This window comes from Bufo gargarizans, chromosome 3, assembly GCF_014858855.1.
Source record: "Bufo gargarizans isolate SCDJY-AF-19 chromosome 3, ASM1485885v1, whole genome shotgun sequence".
NCBI lineage: Eukaryota > Metazoa > Chordata > Amphibia > Anura > Bufonidae > Bufo > Bufo gargarizans.
In genome coordinates, this window is record NC_058082.1 from 34383089 (window position 1) to 34395483 (window position 12395).

The 12395-nt window shown below is 45.1% G+C and overlaps 1 protein-coding gene across 1 annotated transcript in view; it reads left to right on the top strand.

The window, feature by feature from the left end:
- Positions 1-1208: 1208 nt before the first annotated feature.
- Positions 1209-12395, top strand: part of RAB38 (RAB38, member RAS oncogene family) — a 76842-nt gene continuing 65655 nt past the window's right edge. Inside the window, exon 1 of the mRNA XM_044287250.1 lies at positions 1209-1578. Within this exon, the coding sequence (XP_044143185.1) occupies positions 1377-1578 (202 nt within the window). The 5' untranslated portion in view covers positions 1209-1376. The remainder of the gene's footprint in view (positions 1579-12395) is intronic.

Here is a 12395-nt window from a genome sequence, read left to right on the forward strand (position 1 = left end):
GAACTGCCTGTTCCCGGTGACCGCATTTGATTTCAGACCGTCTCCCGGCACAGGCACAGGTAAGGGCTTACCTGTGCATCGCCGGACGGGTGAGTCTACCTTACTAAAGATGGCAGCCCGCATGTGTTCGCTGGACTGCGAACTGACCATCACTGACGGCCAGTATCCGTATTTGGTGGACCTGCAATTTGCAGGCTACGGCCTTGTGCATGAGCCCTAAGTCATCATAGCACAATGAAAATTTAATGGTGGAATCTGCATCACATCCCATATGTTTTCCACGCATTTTTTTTAATTTTTATGTAGTTTTCCATTTCAGCTGCTTCTTTGTGCTGATTTTGGTGTCATTTTTAGGTTCCCAATTGATTTCAGTGGGAATTTCCATGCAAAATCCACCCTAAAGCCTCATGAACCCAGCCGTTCTGTGCATTGAGGACCGCAATTAGCAGTCCCCAATTCACAGGCAACATCCATGCAGCTGACGCGACGGATCCAGACCCAGTCCGTGATCCGTCCGTGCCGCAAAAAAAATAAAATAGAACACTCCGTAGTGCTTCCATGGGGTTCCGTTGTCTCCATTCTGCAGCGGACCTTTCGCATTGCGGACCCATTCAAGTGAAGAGGTCCGCATCCGTGATGCGGTGCACAAACGTCCGGTGCCCGTATATTGCGGACCCTCTGTTTGCGGGCTGCAATATGAGCTGTGCATGAGCCCTAAGAATGAACATGGTCATACATATGCAGAAAAAAAAAAACTATGGATGAACCACAGCTCCAAAAACAATAGAAGGCGAAATGAGAGCGGATTCCACGTAGATTGTGTTGTAAAAATATGCGTGAAAATCCACAGTGTGAATACGGTCTAAGGGTAAGTCCACACAGGGCGGAATGGCATTCAGCATTTAAAGTAGCAGCAAAGTGGATGAGATTTTCCGAAATTTCATCCATAAGATCTTGAAGAAATCGGTGCGGAATCCACGCAGTGCAGATTTGATTTTAAATTGTGGATTTTCACCACGGATTTGCAATTCCCAGGGTAAAATCGATAGGTTAAAAGGCATGAGAATGAGGCTGTTTGTGACCCATCTCCATGTGAACAGGGGAAATACTGTAATATCTGCGCTGATATCGATCTGAGACTCATCTTGCTACAATGTAACCACACAAGCTTCCGTCTTCTTTAATCTTGCTACATTCAAGCACAACATTAGATCTTGACTTTCTTCTCCATAACTTTTTGTCGGTCATTTTTTTATTTTTTTTTGTCCCTTCAGTCAGTGCTGTTCCCTCATCCCTCCCCCTTTCCATCCTCCTGACCCTGGCAAGAATTTGCTACAGAGCATGGGATTAGTCTTCTGGGAGTTTTGGGAATCAAGATGCAAAGCCATCACACGGAACATCTCTACAAGATCCTGGTGATTGGTGACCTGGGAGTTGGCAAGACAAGTATCATCAAACGCTATGTCCACCAGAACTTCTCGCCTCATTACCGCGCCACCATCGGGGTCGATTTCGCTTTGAAGGTTCTAAACTGGGACTCGGATACTGTGGTCCGACTACAGCTATGGGACATTGCAGGTGAGTGGAGTAGTAGTAGTACTAGTAGTAGTAGGTTCTTAGGCATTACTACCATGTGTTCGAGATCTTATGGTGGGCTTGATCCCAAATGGTCATCCGTACAGTTCTATCTGACCTGTACTTGAGAAACTACAACTCCCAGCATGCTAAAAGTTGCAGTTATGCAAACGTCAGAGGTTTTCTGAGAACTGTAGTAGTGTCTGTGCGTCTTTTGCCTACGTGGACATCAATTTCTAGGCAGAAATGGGTCAAAAATGAGCAAATGGACTGAAAACCTCAAAGCTTTGACCGGAGCCTATATTAGAAGGTTTTGGAATCCCGAAGAACGCCTTTAAACTTGTACAGTTTCCTTTCCCTAAAATAATAATAAATATTAGTGTAATTAGCGAAGAGCGAATTTCCGGAAATTCGTTTCGGGTCAGATTCAGACCAAATCGAAAGTGCTTTAAATGCAGTGGATGACGTTCTGGTTCTCGCTCCTTCTGTCTCTCTCTTTCTTCATGAGAATTTTTGAAAAAGTTTTGGATGAAGTTTGATTCCACAGAATCGATCCGCTCATCTCTAATTGTAATTTAATTAAAGGGGTGATCCCGTAATCAGCACTGACCCCCCCCCCCCCATCCACAGGATAGGTGACAACTGTCTGAACAGTAATGGGGGACGGGGGGGGGGGGTCTCACGTCCCATAGAGATTGATTGCAGCCACAGTATGCATGCATGCCCCCCATTCTTGTGATGGGTGGGGGTCTCAGTGGACACAGGACAGACCCCCATTAATCCCATGCTTACACTCTGCTCACCCTGTCATTATGGGGCTGCCCGCTGCCGGGGCTGCCCGCTGCCGTGACGTTGTGTCCTCGCAACACTGCAGAATCCATAACAAATTATTGCAACTATGTTTTCTATTTATTATAATGTTATTTTTATTTTATGTTACAATTGATTTTTATTATTTCATTCATTTCATTATTATTATTATTTTTGATATGATTTTCGCTATAACATTTGGTTCACATGTAACACTAATGGGGGGGACAGTCACAGGCAACAGAAAACAGTGCGGTCGTGTGCAAGTTGTGGCAACGATCCCGATTTTACCGGACTCACAAACGCCCTAGTGTCACCGCAGAGCCCTGGTCTAATGTGGTTATGGTTATAGGATTAGTCTGATAGAAAGACACTAGAGTAACTGTAATAACATACATTCAATTATACGGATGTAGCAGAGCTGAATTTGTCATTACTATTAGCCAAAACTGGATTATCCCAATCTAAGAGCGCGTGGAAACGACCATGTGCTGGCCTTGCCCATGCTGCGGGTCTGCAATGCATGGGCACCGACTGTGCGGCCGCTGTCTGTGTACGCCGACCCCTTGAATAATCACTATGCGGGCCGTGTGCACCCCGCATCACGGACGGATGCGGACCCATTCACTTGAATGTGAATCTGTCCGTGCCTCTGCTCCGCAAAAATATAGAACGTGTCCTATTTTTTTACGGTACGGACGGATCACAGACCCATTCAAGTTGAATGGGTCTCGATCCATTCCGGCCGCCGCACACGGATGTTGCCCGTGCATTGGGGCAAGGCCAGCACATGGTCGTTTGCACAAGCTCTTAGATTGGGATAATCTAGTTTTGGCTAATGACAAATTCAGCTCTGCTACATCGGTATAATTGAATGTATGTTATTACAGTTACTCTAGTGTCTTTCTATCAGACTAATCCTATAGCCATAACAACAACGGCCGTGTGCATGAGGCCTTACTTATGAGAATATGACAAACTCAGCTCTACTACCCGTGACTAGTGCAGACCTCCCAGAACAGGCATTTCTAAATATATATTCACACGGATATGCCAAATGTCTCATAGCAGGTATAAAGCTTGTTGCAGCTCAACCCAAATGTCTTTACTCAGCAGCAAGTATTTACTGGAAAGAAGGCTACAATCGTATGTTCGATCTCCAGATGTAGCAGAGCTGAATTTTATCTTTTGAGCATTGTGATTGTTATTATTTTTTTGTGGTAGATTTTTAATGAAAAATTGTTATTCCAAAGAACAAACTCAGCTCTGCTACAACTGCAGTCAGACCCGGGGGGGATCACAGAATGAATATACAACATGTTTTGTTACGAGTATTAAACGCCTGCAGCTTTATTTAAAATCACATGACTACTACAGTCGGGTGACGTTCTAGGCGTATCATGTGATGCCCCAGCAAAGGGCACGGGCGTATACACATCGTAGACGTGGCCCATCAGAGGTGTAACAGTGGCCCCAATACAAAATTTGTAACAGGGCCCCCAGGGCCCCACCCACCGTGTATTGTCTTCTTTGTGCCCCTCAGACACCAGGGTCTGTTTCAACCTCACTGTTAGGGCTCATTCACACGACCGTATGAACGGGTCCTCATCCATTATGCAATTTTGCGGAACGGGTGTGGACCTATTAATTTTGACGGCATTCGTAGTTCCGTTCCGCGGCCCGCAAAAAACATAGAGCATGTCCTATTCTTATCCTCAATCGCGGACAAGAATAGACATTTTATGAACATGAGAATGGGCCCCAACCATTTTATTATATAGGGCCCTGAAATGTTGAAATGAAAGGCCTGCACTAGCCAGGAGGCAAGAGCTAACCAGTTCTCAGGGGCCCCGGTGGTCTAAGGGTGCATTCACATAACCGGATCTATTTTGCAATCCGCAAAACACATATCCACCCCAAAAAACGGGCGACATACATGTTGCATCCGTTTTTTTTGCGGATCTATTTTAACAATGCCTGAACATGTTCTATTTTTTTGCGGAACAGACTTGCGGACTTAGGATACATTTTTTGTTTCAATGTCCGTTACGTTTTTTTTTTTCACTTTAATGGGTCCGCTAAAAATCCGGACAGCACACAGTGTTCTATCCTCATCTGTATGTCCGTTCCGTAGCCCCGCCAAAAAAATAGAACATGTCCTATTCTTGTCCTTTTTGCGGACAAGGATAGGCATTGTTACAATGGATCCACCTAAAAAAACTGATGACATACGGACATCATCCATTTCTTTTTTTTTTGGGCGGATCTGCAATTTGCAGACCGCAAAACACATACGGTCGTGTGAATGTATACATAAGGAAACGGAATGCACACGGATTCATTTACTTTTGTTTTTGCTGACCCATTGAAGTGAATGGTTCAGAAGATGGGCTACAAAAAAACGGAACGGACACGGTAATAAAATACGGTCGTGTGCATGAGCCCTTACAGTTGACGTCTCCACAGATCTCAGTTCTTCACTTCCCGTTTCTTCTCCATCTGGTCCAGACCATCATGGGCAGACGTCTTTGGTCAGGGGTGTGCGGTCTCCTCTGCCACATAAGAAGACATTGGTATTAATATATGGTAGATGGGGGGATGTAATAGATTTTGCAAATGAGCCCCCAAATTTATACAGACACCAGATCAGCCCCAATATTTATACAGACCCCGAATTTATACAGACGCCAGATTGGCCCCAAAATTTTGACAGACCCCAGATTAGTCCCCAAATTTATAGTCGCCTGATCAGCCCCCAAATTCATACAGACCCCAGATCAGCCCCAATATTCATGCAGAACCCCAAATCAGTCCCCAAATTTAAACAGACCCCCAGATTAGCCTCCAAATTTATACAGACCCTAAATCAGCCCCAATATTTATACAGACCCCAAATTTATATAGACCCCAGATCAGCCCCAAAATTTATACAGACCCCAGATCAGACCCCTGTCGTCCCTTGGTCCCCTAAATGTAGACCTCAGACCAGAAAAAAGAAATACTCCCCTCTCCTCCTACAGGCGCTGTGGCTCTTCGTGCAGCACTGTCTGGGTGCCCAAACCTCGCACAGCATCAGGTCATACTGGGCACAGTATTTGAGCGCCATGCCCCGATGAAGAAAGGATAAAGGGTTACTCCAAACACATGGCCAGGGACTGGATTGAACTTGGAATGACCGTACCAAAGGTTTCCTCAGATTCCATGAAATCATTCACATGACCGACGCTTATCCTGCCATGATAAAAATAGTTCAGCCGGAGTTATCCCAACGCATTTCACTCCTCCGGCCGAATTCCATTATATCCTGAATATGGGCTCACGAACACAAACGTATTTTCTTTCCGTGTCCTTTCCTTTTCTTTTTGCAGACCATATGCGGAACCATTCATTTCAATGGGTCCGCAAATAAAAAAAACGGAAGTTACTCCATATGCATTCTGTTTACGTATTTCCGTTCCGCAACAAAAATAGAACTTGTCCTATTATTCTCCGCATTACGGACAAGGATAGGACTGTTCTATTAGAGGTCAGCTGTTCCGTACGGAATGCACACGGACATCATTCGTATTTTGTGCAGACCGCAAAATACATACGGTCATGTGCATGAGCCCTATGGCTGAGGGATTGTTACCATTTTTAAAGGGGTTGTCTGGTTGAAGCAAAAAAACAAACAAAATGTAATTACTTACCTAGAACGTTGAGCGTCACTGGCTCCCGCCGGGCCTTGTAGACGTGGGCGCAGTAATGACATCATATGACCGATTTGACCGATGCAGTCAATCAGTGGCCTCAGTCTTGCGTCCCCTTTCACTTCAATGGAGCCAAACAAGCATATGGTGGCGGTTTGGCGATCCTATCTAGCCAGGAGGCGCACGCGTGTGGCTCCCAATGTTTGCCCAGGGGCTTTCACTAGCCTTAAAGGGGCTGTCTGAGATTTTCATCAGATTAGTGGGGGTCCGACACCCGGCACCCCCACCGATCAGCTGTTTGAAGAGACCGTGGCACTCCAGGGAGTACTGAGGCCAGTGACAACGCGTTTATCGGTCACATGGCCAATGTACAGCTCAGTCCTATCCAAGTGAATGGGGTTGAGCTGCAATACCAAGCACCGCAACTATCCAACAGATGGCGCTGTGCTTGGTAAGCTGAGAGGAGGCTGTGGCCCTCAATGGAGCGCCGCGTCTCTTCAAACAGCTGATCAGCGGGGGTACTGGGAGTTGAAACCACCAAATCTGATATTGATGACCTATCCTAAGGACAGGTCATCAATATCAAACACCCCTTTAAAGGAATATTCCCATATGGACAATTAAGGAACATAGAATATGCCATAAATGTCCGATAGATGCCGTTCCTGCCTCGGGGATCTGCTTCTATCTCAAGAACGGGGCCCCATAATGAATATAGCTCATGCGGCTTCCTCCATTCACTCCTATGAGCGCTGGTCCAGCTATTTTTGGAAGTCCCATAGCGGCGTTCCTCTTGAGATGGGTCCTGCAGCCATCGGACATTTATGCCTCATCTCATTGAAATGCCATAACTGCCCGGATGGGAATACCCCTCTAACCCTGCCCGGCATCTTCCTATTTTATATTGGGCCTAAAAGACTTAGAGATGCAACAGAGGTGAAGTGGTCATTGAGTTATTTCTTCTGTGAGTTCAGATATGGCAGCAGGTTCACCCAAAGTCTTAAAGGGGTTGTCCCACAAAAAATATTCTATAGTTTTAAAACCAGCACCTGGATCTGAATACTTTTGTAATTGCATGTAATTAAAAATGTAGTATAGCCACTGAGTTATTCACTGATATCTATCTGTACAGCGCCACCTGCTGTTTGCTCTTTTTCAAATTTCTCTGTCCTGCTCACTGAGATGGAAGCACATGCTCAGTTCCATCCTTCAATTGCCACCAGCTGCAGCCTACAGGACACGCCCATGCCTCCTAACCGTCCCCAATGCGGCGGCACAGTCACGGATTTTGTTGGTGGTCCCGGAACGGCTGAGGGATGTCCCGCTCTCAGCTCTCTCTGCGTCCATATACATAGAGAGAGGTGCCTGTAATAGTTAAGCAGGGAGCCATCCGCTCCCCACTTCACCGTTCAGCTGAATATTTACAGTACTGTTTTTTTTTCTTACTGTGAGGGGGCACATACCTGGGCATAACTACTGTGAGGGGGCACATACCTGGGCATAACTACTGTGAGGGGGCACATACGTGGGCATAACTACTGTGAGGGGGCACATACCTGGGCATAACTACTGTGAGGGGGCACATACCTGGGCATAACTACTGTGAGGGGGCACATACCCGGGCATAACTACTGTGAGGGGGCACATACCTGGGCATAACTACTGTGAGGGGGCACATACCTGGGCATAACTACTGTGAGGGGGCACATATCTGGGCGTAACTACTGTGAGGGGACACCTATCTGGGCATAACTACTGTGAGGGGGCACATACCTGGCATAACTACTGTGAGGGGGCACAAATCTGGGCATAGCTAGTGTGGGGGAGCCCATATCTGGGCATAACTACCGTAAAGGGGGCACATATCTGGGCATAACTACCATGAAGGGGGCACATACCTGGCCATAACTACTGTGAAGGGGGCACATACCTGGCCATAACTACTGTGAAGGGGGCACATATCTGGGCATAACTACTGTGAAGGGGGCACATGTCTAAGCATAACTACTGTGAAGGGGGCACATATTTGAGTGTGATTTTCTACCGATCTTCGTTACGAATCGCATTCCATTGTATGTAGCGGGCGCAATGACAGGCAACAGTGATCGCGTCGTCACCATAATTTAACCCCTCAGATGCCGCGGTCATCTCCAATTGCAGCAGCATCTGTGATTAACATTTAGGGCTTTCAGGGGTTAATCAGGGGTAAACACAAACCAAAACATAGTCACCTTATCCATTTGCTCGTGGAGAGGCTATGTCTATGGTTTGTTTTTCTGTTTACCGCCACTTCAGGAAAAATTGATTCGTTACCACGAAGCGTGAGGAAATTCGGCTTCGCAGCGAATCACATATTTCCTGAAATTCGGATCAATTTGTATCACTTCAATTTGCTCAACACTAATTCTAACTATTTCTGTAATGCTCCGGCGTCATGCGTGTGCAGTAACATGGGAACACGTGCACTGTACATGAGATGAGAACACAACAGGGGCATAACTTCTCCCCACACAATGTCAGCTTGTGTCAGCCGCTGCCGCTCATGTGTTGTCCGATCATATGATGCCGCTTCCTGCACAAAAAAAACTGAAAGAATGTTGAGATTCAGGGCACCTGACAGCAACCAGAGTGTGTCAGGGAGATCGCGTGGAGGGAACGCTCCCGTCTCAAAGTGGAGCAAAGATACCAAAAACATTTACAGGGTGGGCTATAAAACCAGAGCCCCCCTGTGCCCTTCATGAAAACTGTAAGCCAATCAGAGCTCAGGTTTCCGTTTAACCTTTTAGAAACCAATGATCAGATATGCACTAACCTCGTAGCAGTCAATGATCATGTACAGTGGCCTGCAAAAGTTTGGGCACCCCTGGTCATAATTACTGTTAGTAGTTGAAGATAAAGTGATTTCCAAAAGGCATAACATCTGAGATGACATATTCCCTTTGTACTTTAGGCGAAAACTATTTTTTATTAACAAAAAGGAAATGGACCCGAAGCAAAACTTTGGGCACCCTGCGTGGTTAGTACCTACCACACCAGTAATAAAATACATACACAGCACTACAAAATCATTAAAGGGGTTCTGAAGTTTGTTTAAACTGATGATCTATCCTCTGGATAGATCATCAGCATCTGATCGGCGATGGTCCGACACCCAGGACCCCCGCCGATCAGCTGTTTGAGAAGGCAGCAGTGCCGCGGCCTTCTCACTGTTTACCGCCGGCCCAGTTACGTCACGACTAGTATCACTGGCCTGGGCGCGGACTAAGCTCCATTCAAGTGAACAGAACTTGATTGTTGACTTTGACACACATACACCTACCTCCTGGAGAGTGTTCTTGATCTGGCCAACTGTTGTGAAGGGTGTTTTCTTCACTAGGGAAAGAATTCTTCAGTCATTCACCACAGTTATTTTCCGTGGTCTCCTGATGTTGCTGAGATCATCGGTGCGTTTCTTCTTTTTAAGAATGTTCCAAACAGTTCTTTTGGCCGCGCCTAATGTTTTTGCTATCTCTCTAATGGGTTTGTTGTGTTTTTTCAGCCTAATGATGGCTTCACTGATAGTGACAGCTCTTTGGATCTCATCTTGAGAGTTGACAGCAACAGATTCCAAATACAAATATCAGACTGGAAATGACCTCTGGACCTTTTATCTGCTCATTGTAATTGGGATAATGAGGGAATAACACACAACTGGCCATGGAACAGCTGAGAAGCCAATTGTCCCATTACTTTTGGTCACTTAACAAGTGGGAGGCACATATGCAAACTGTTGTAATTCCTGCACCGTTCACCTGATTTGGATGTAAATCCCCTCAAATTAAAGCTGACAGTCTGCAGGTAAAGCTCATCTTGTTTGTTTCATTTCAAATCCATTGTGGTGGTGTATAGAGCCAAAAATGTTAGAATTGTGTCGATGTCCTAATATTTATGGACCTGACTGTATTTTTGATACTAATAAAGGATTTTTTAATGATTTTGTAGTGCTGCGTATGTATTTTCCTTTTGGTGTGGTGGATCAACTCTGATGTACACAGTTTGGAGCCATTTGTATATTAGTGTGATGGTTAGTACCTAGTAGCGCCCCTTTTGGCAAGTATCACAGCTTGTAAATGTTTTTGGTATAGCCGGACAATAGTCTTTCAATTCTTGTTTCAGGGATTTTAATCCATTTTTCCTTGCAGGCGTCTTCCAGAACTGTGAAATTCCTGGGCCGTCTTGCATGAACTGCTCTTTTGAGGTCTAGCCACAGATTTTCAATGATGTTCAGATCAGGGGACTGTGAGGGCCATAGTAAAACCTTCACCTTGCCCCTTTTGAAGTTGTTTAGGATCATTAGCTACTTGTAGAAGCCATCCTCATTTCCTCTGATGACTCTTCCATGAAGGCCATATTTGTGCAGGTGTCGCTGAACAGTAGAACAATGTACCTCAACTCCAGAGTCTGCTAAATCTTTCTGAAGGTCTTTTGCAGTCAAGAGAGGGTTCTGATTTGCCCTAAGAGCAATCTTACAAGCAGCTGTCATTGAAATTTTTCTTGGTCTTCAAGATCTTCCACTGTTCCTGTTAACTGAGGAAATGGCAACCTGAAAACACATCTTCTTGAAGCCTTCTGCAGCTTTGTGGGCCTCAACCATTTTCAGAGTGTTAGGCAGCTGCTTAGAAGAACCCATGGCTGCTGTTTTTTGGGACAAGGTTAGAGGAGTCTGTGTATTTATAAATATTTGACATTCGCATCACCTGGACTTTCCTAACCATAATTGTGAACTAGCCTTAACCCTAACAGGCTATTTAAGGTCTGAGACCTTAGTCAAAGTTATCTGAGCGCCCAAATCTCCTTAGGTTTCCCATACTTGTGCAAGGTACACCTTTCCTGTTTCACTCTAAAACCAAAATAATACACTGATATTGCTAAAAAATGTTGAAAAGTGCATGCCCCAATGTCTGATAGGTGCGAGTCCCACCTCTATGAGAAATTGAGAGCATATCCTAGCAATATGATCCCATTGTGCAAGATGAGACAACCCCTATCCCTTTATTCCTTTTGGAGATCATTTCATCTTTAACTTGCGTATGTATTAACCAAGGATCGTAAATGTAGATTCTTAGCAACCAATGATCGTATATGTAATAACTTTTAACAATCAATGATTGTATATGTGGAGCTGAGCCCGCTCCATAGGGTGGCCAGACGTCCGGTTTAAGGCCGGATAGTCCGGATTTCTGCATGCTGCTGTCTCCTGAGCATGAGCTGCAGGCACAAAGTGACCCAGTGGGGTTGAAGCAAGTGGCCACTCTACCGCTCCATACACAGCAAGTGCCAGTTGTGTTACACAGCGACCGAGTTCACAGATAACTCCAATCCAGGGCCATTTAGCCCCTCAGATGCCATGGTCAATAGCAACCCCAACATCTGAGAGTTTAGACAGAGAAAACATGCCTTTTTGTTCATTTTTTATAGCATTTTTTGGGTAGGTGAAGCAACAAAAAACGGCAAATCAGCCATTTTGATTTTTGTTCCCTTGCGACATTCACCGTACAAGATAACTATGTTTACATTTTAATAGCACAGGCATTTTGGGACACGGCAGTGCATAGGATCTTTATTTTTTTACTGTTTGTTTTTATTATGGGGAATTCATTTACATATACAGTGTGTTTATATATTATTTTTTTTATTATTTTTTTTTTTACACTTATAAGTCCCCTTAGGGACTTGAATATGCAACTGTTATATCATTTGTCGCATAGACTTCAATGACCAATTAATTACCATTGCAGTCACTGAGACATACAGTACATTCCTAAGGAGCCCTGCTACAGGAAGTATTGCTGTGCTACCCTCCGATCTCTCAGGGGGACCAAGGCTGCCACAAGGAATGAACGGCTCCCCCGATCCGACCTCATATGCTTTGCTTACAATTGATCATGGCATCTGAGGGGTTAAATGTCTTCATTCAGTGTTATTGCAGCTCATGGACAATGCCTCTGGATTTCTGCTCTGTGAAACAGCAGAAACCTGGAGGCCATGGTGCCCCCTCTGTTCTGAAGTGGGCACCATCTTTAAAGACCCAAATGTATGGCGGAGGTCAAGAAGGGGTTAAAGGTACATGAAACATTGAAAACATACTTTCCAGCACTTGTTCCGTAAATCCATTCCTTTTCTTGGATCCCATTTTGTCTCATATGACAATCAAAACTGATAAATATGTAAAGATATCTTCTCTGTATGCCCCAGGAGTTCAGCAATGTCCCCCCTTATCTCATCTCCACTGTCCTGTGTCTGGCTGTAAGGCCTTTGGCTACAGCAGGATCCTCTCCCCTC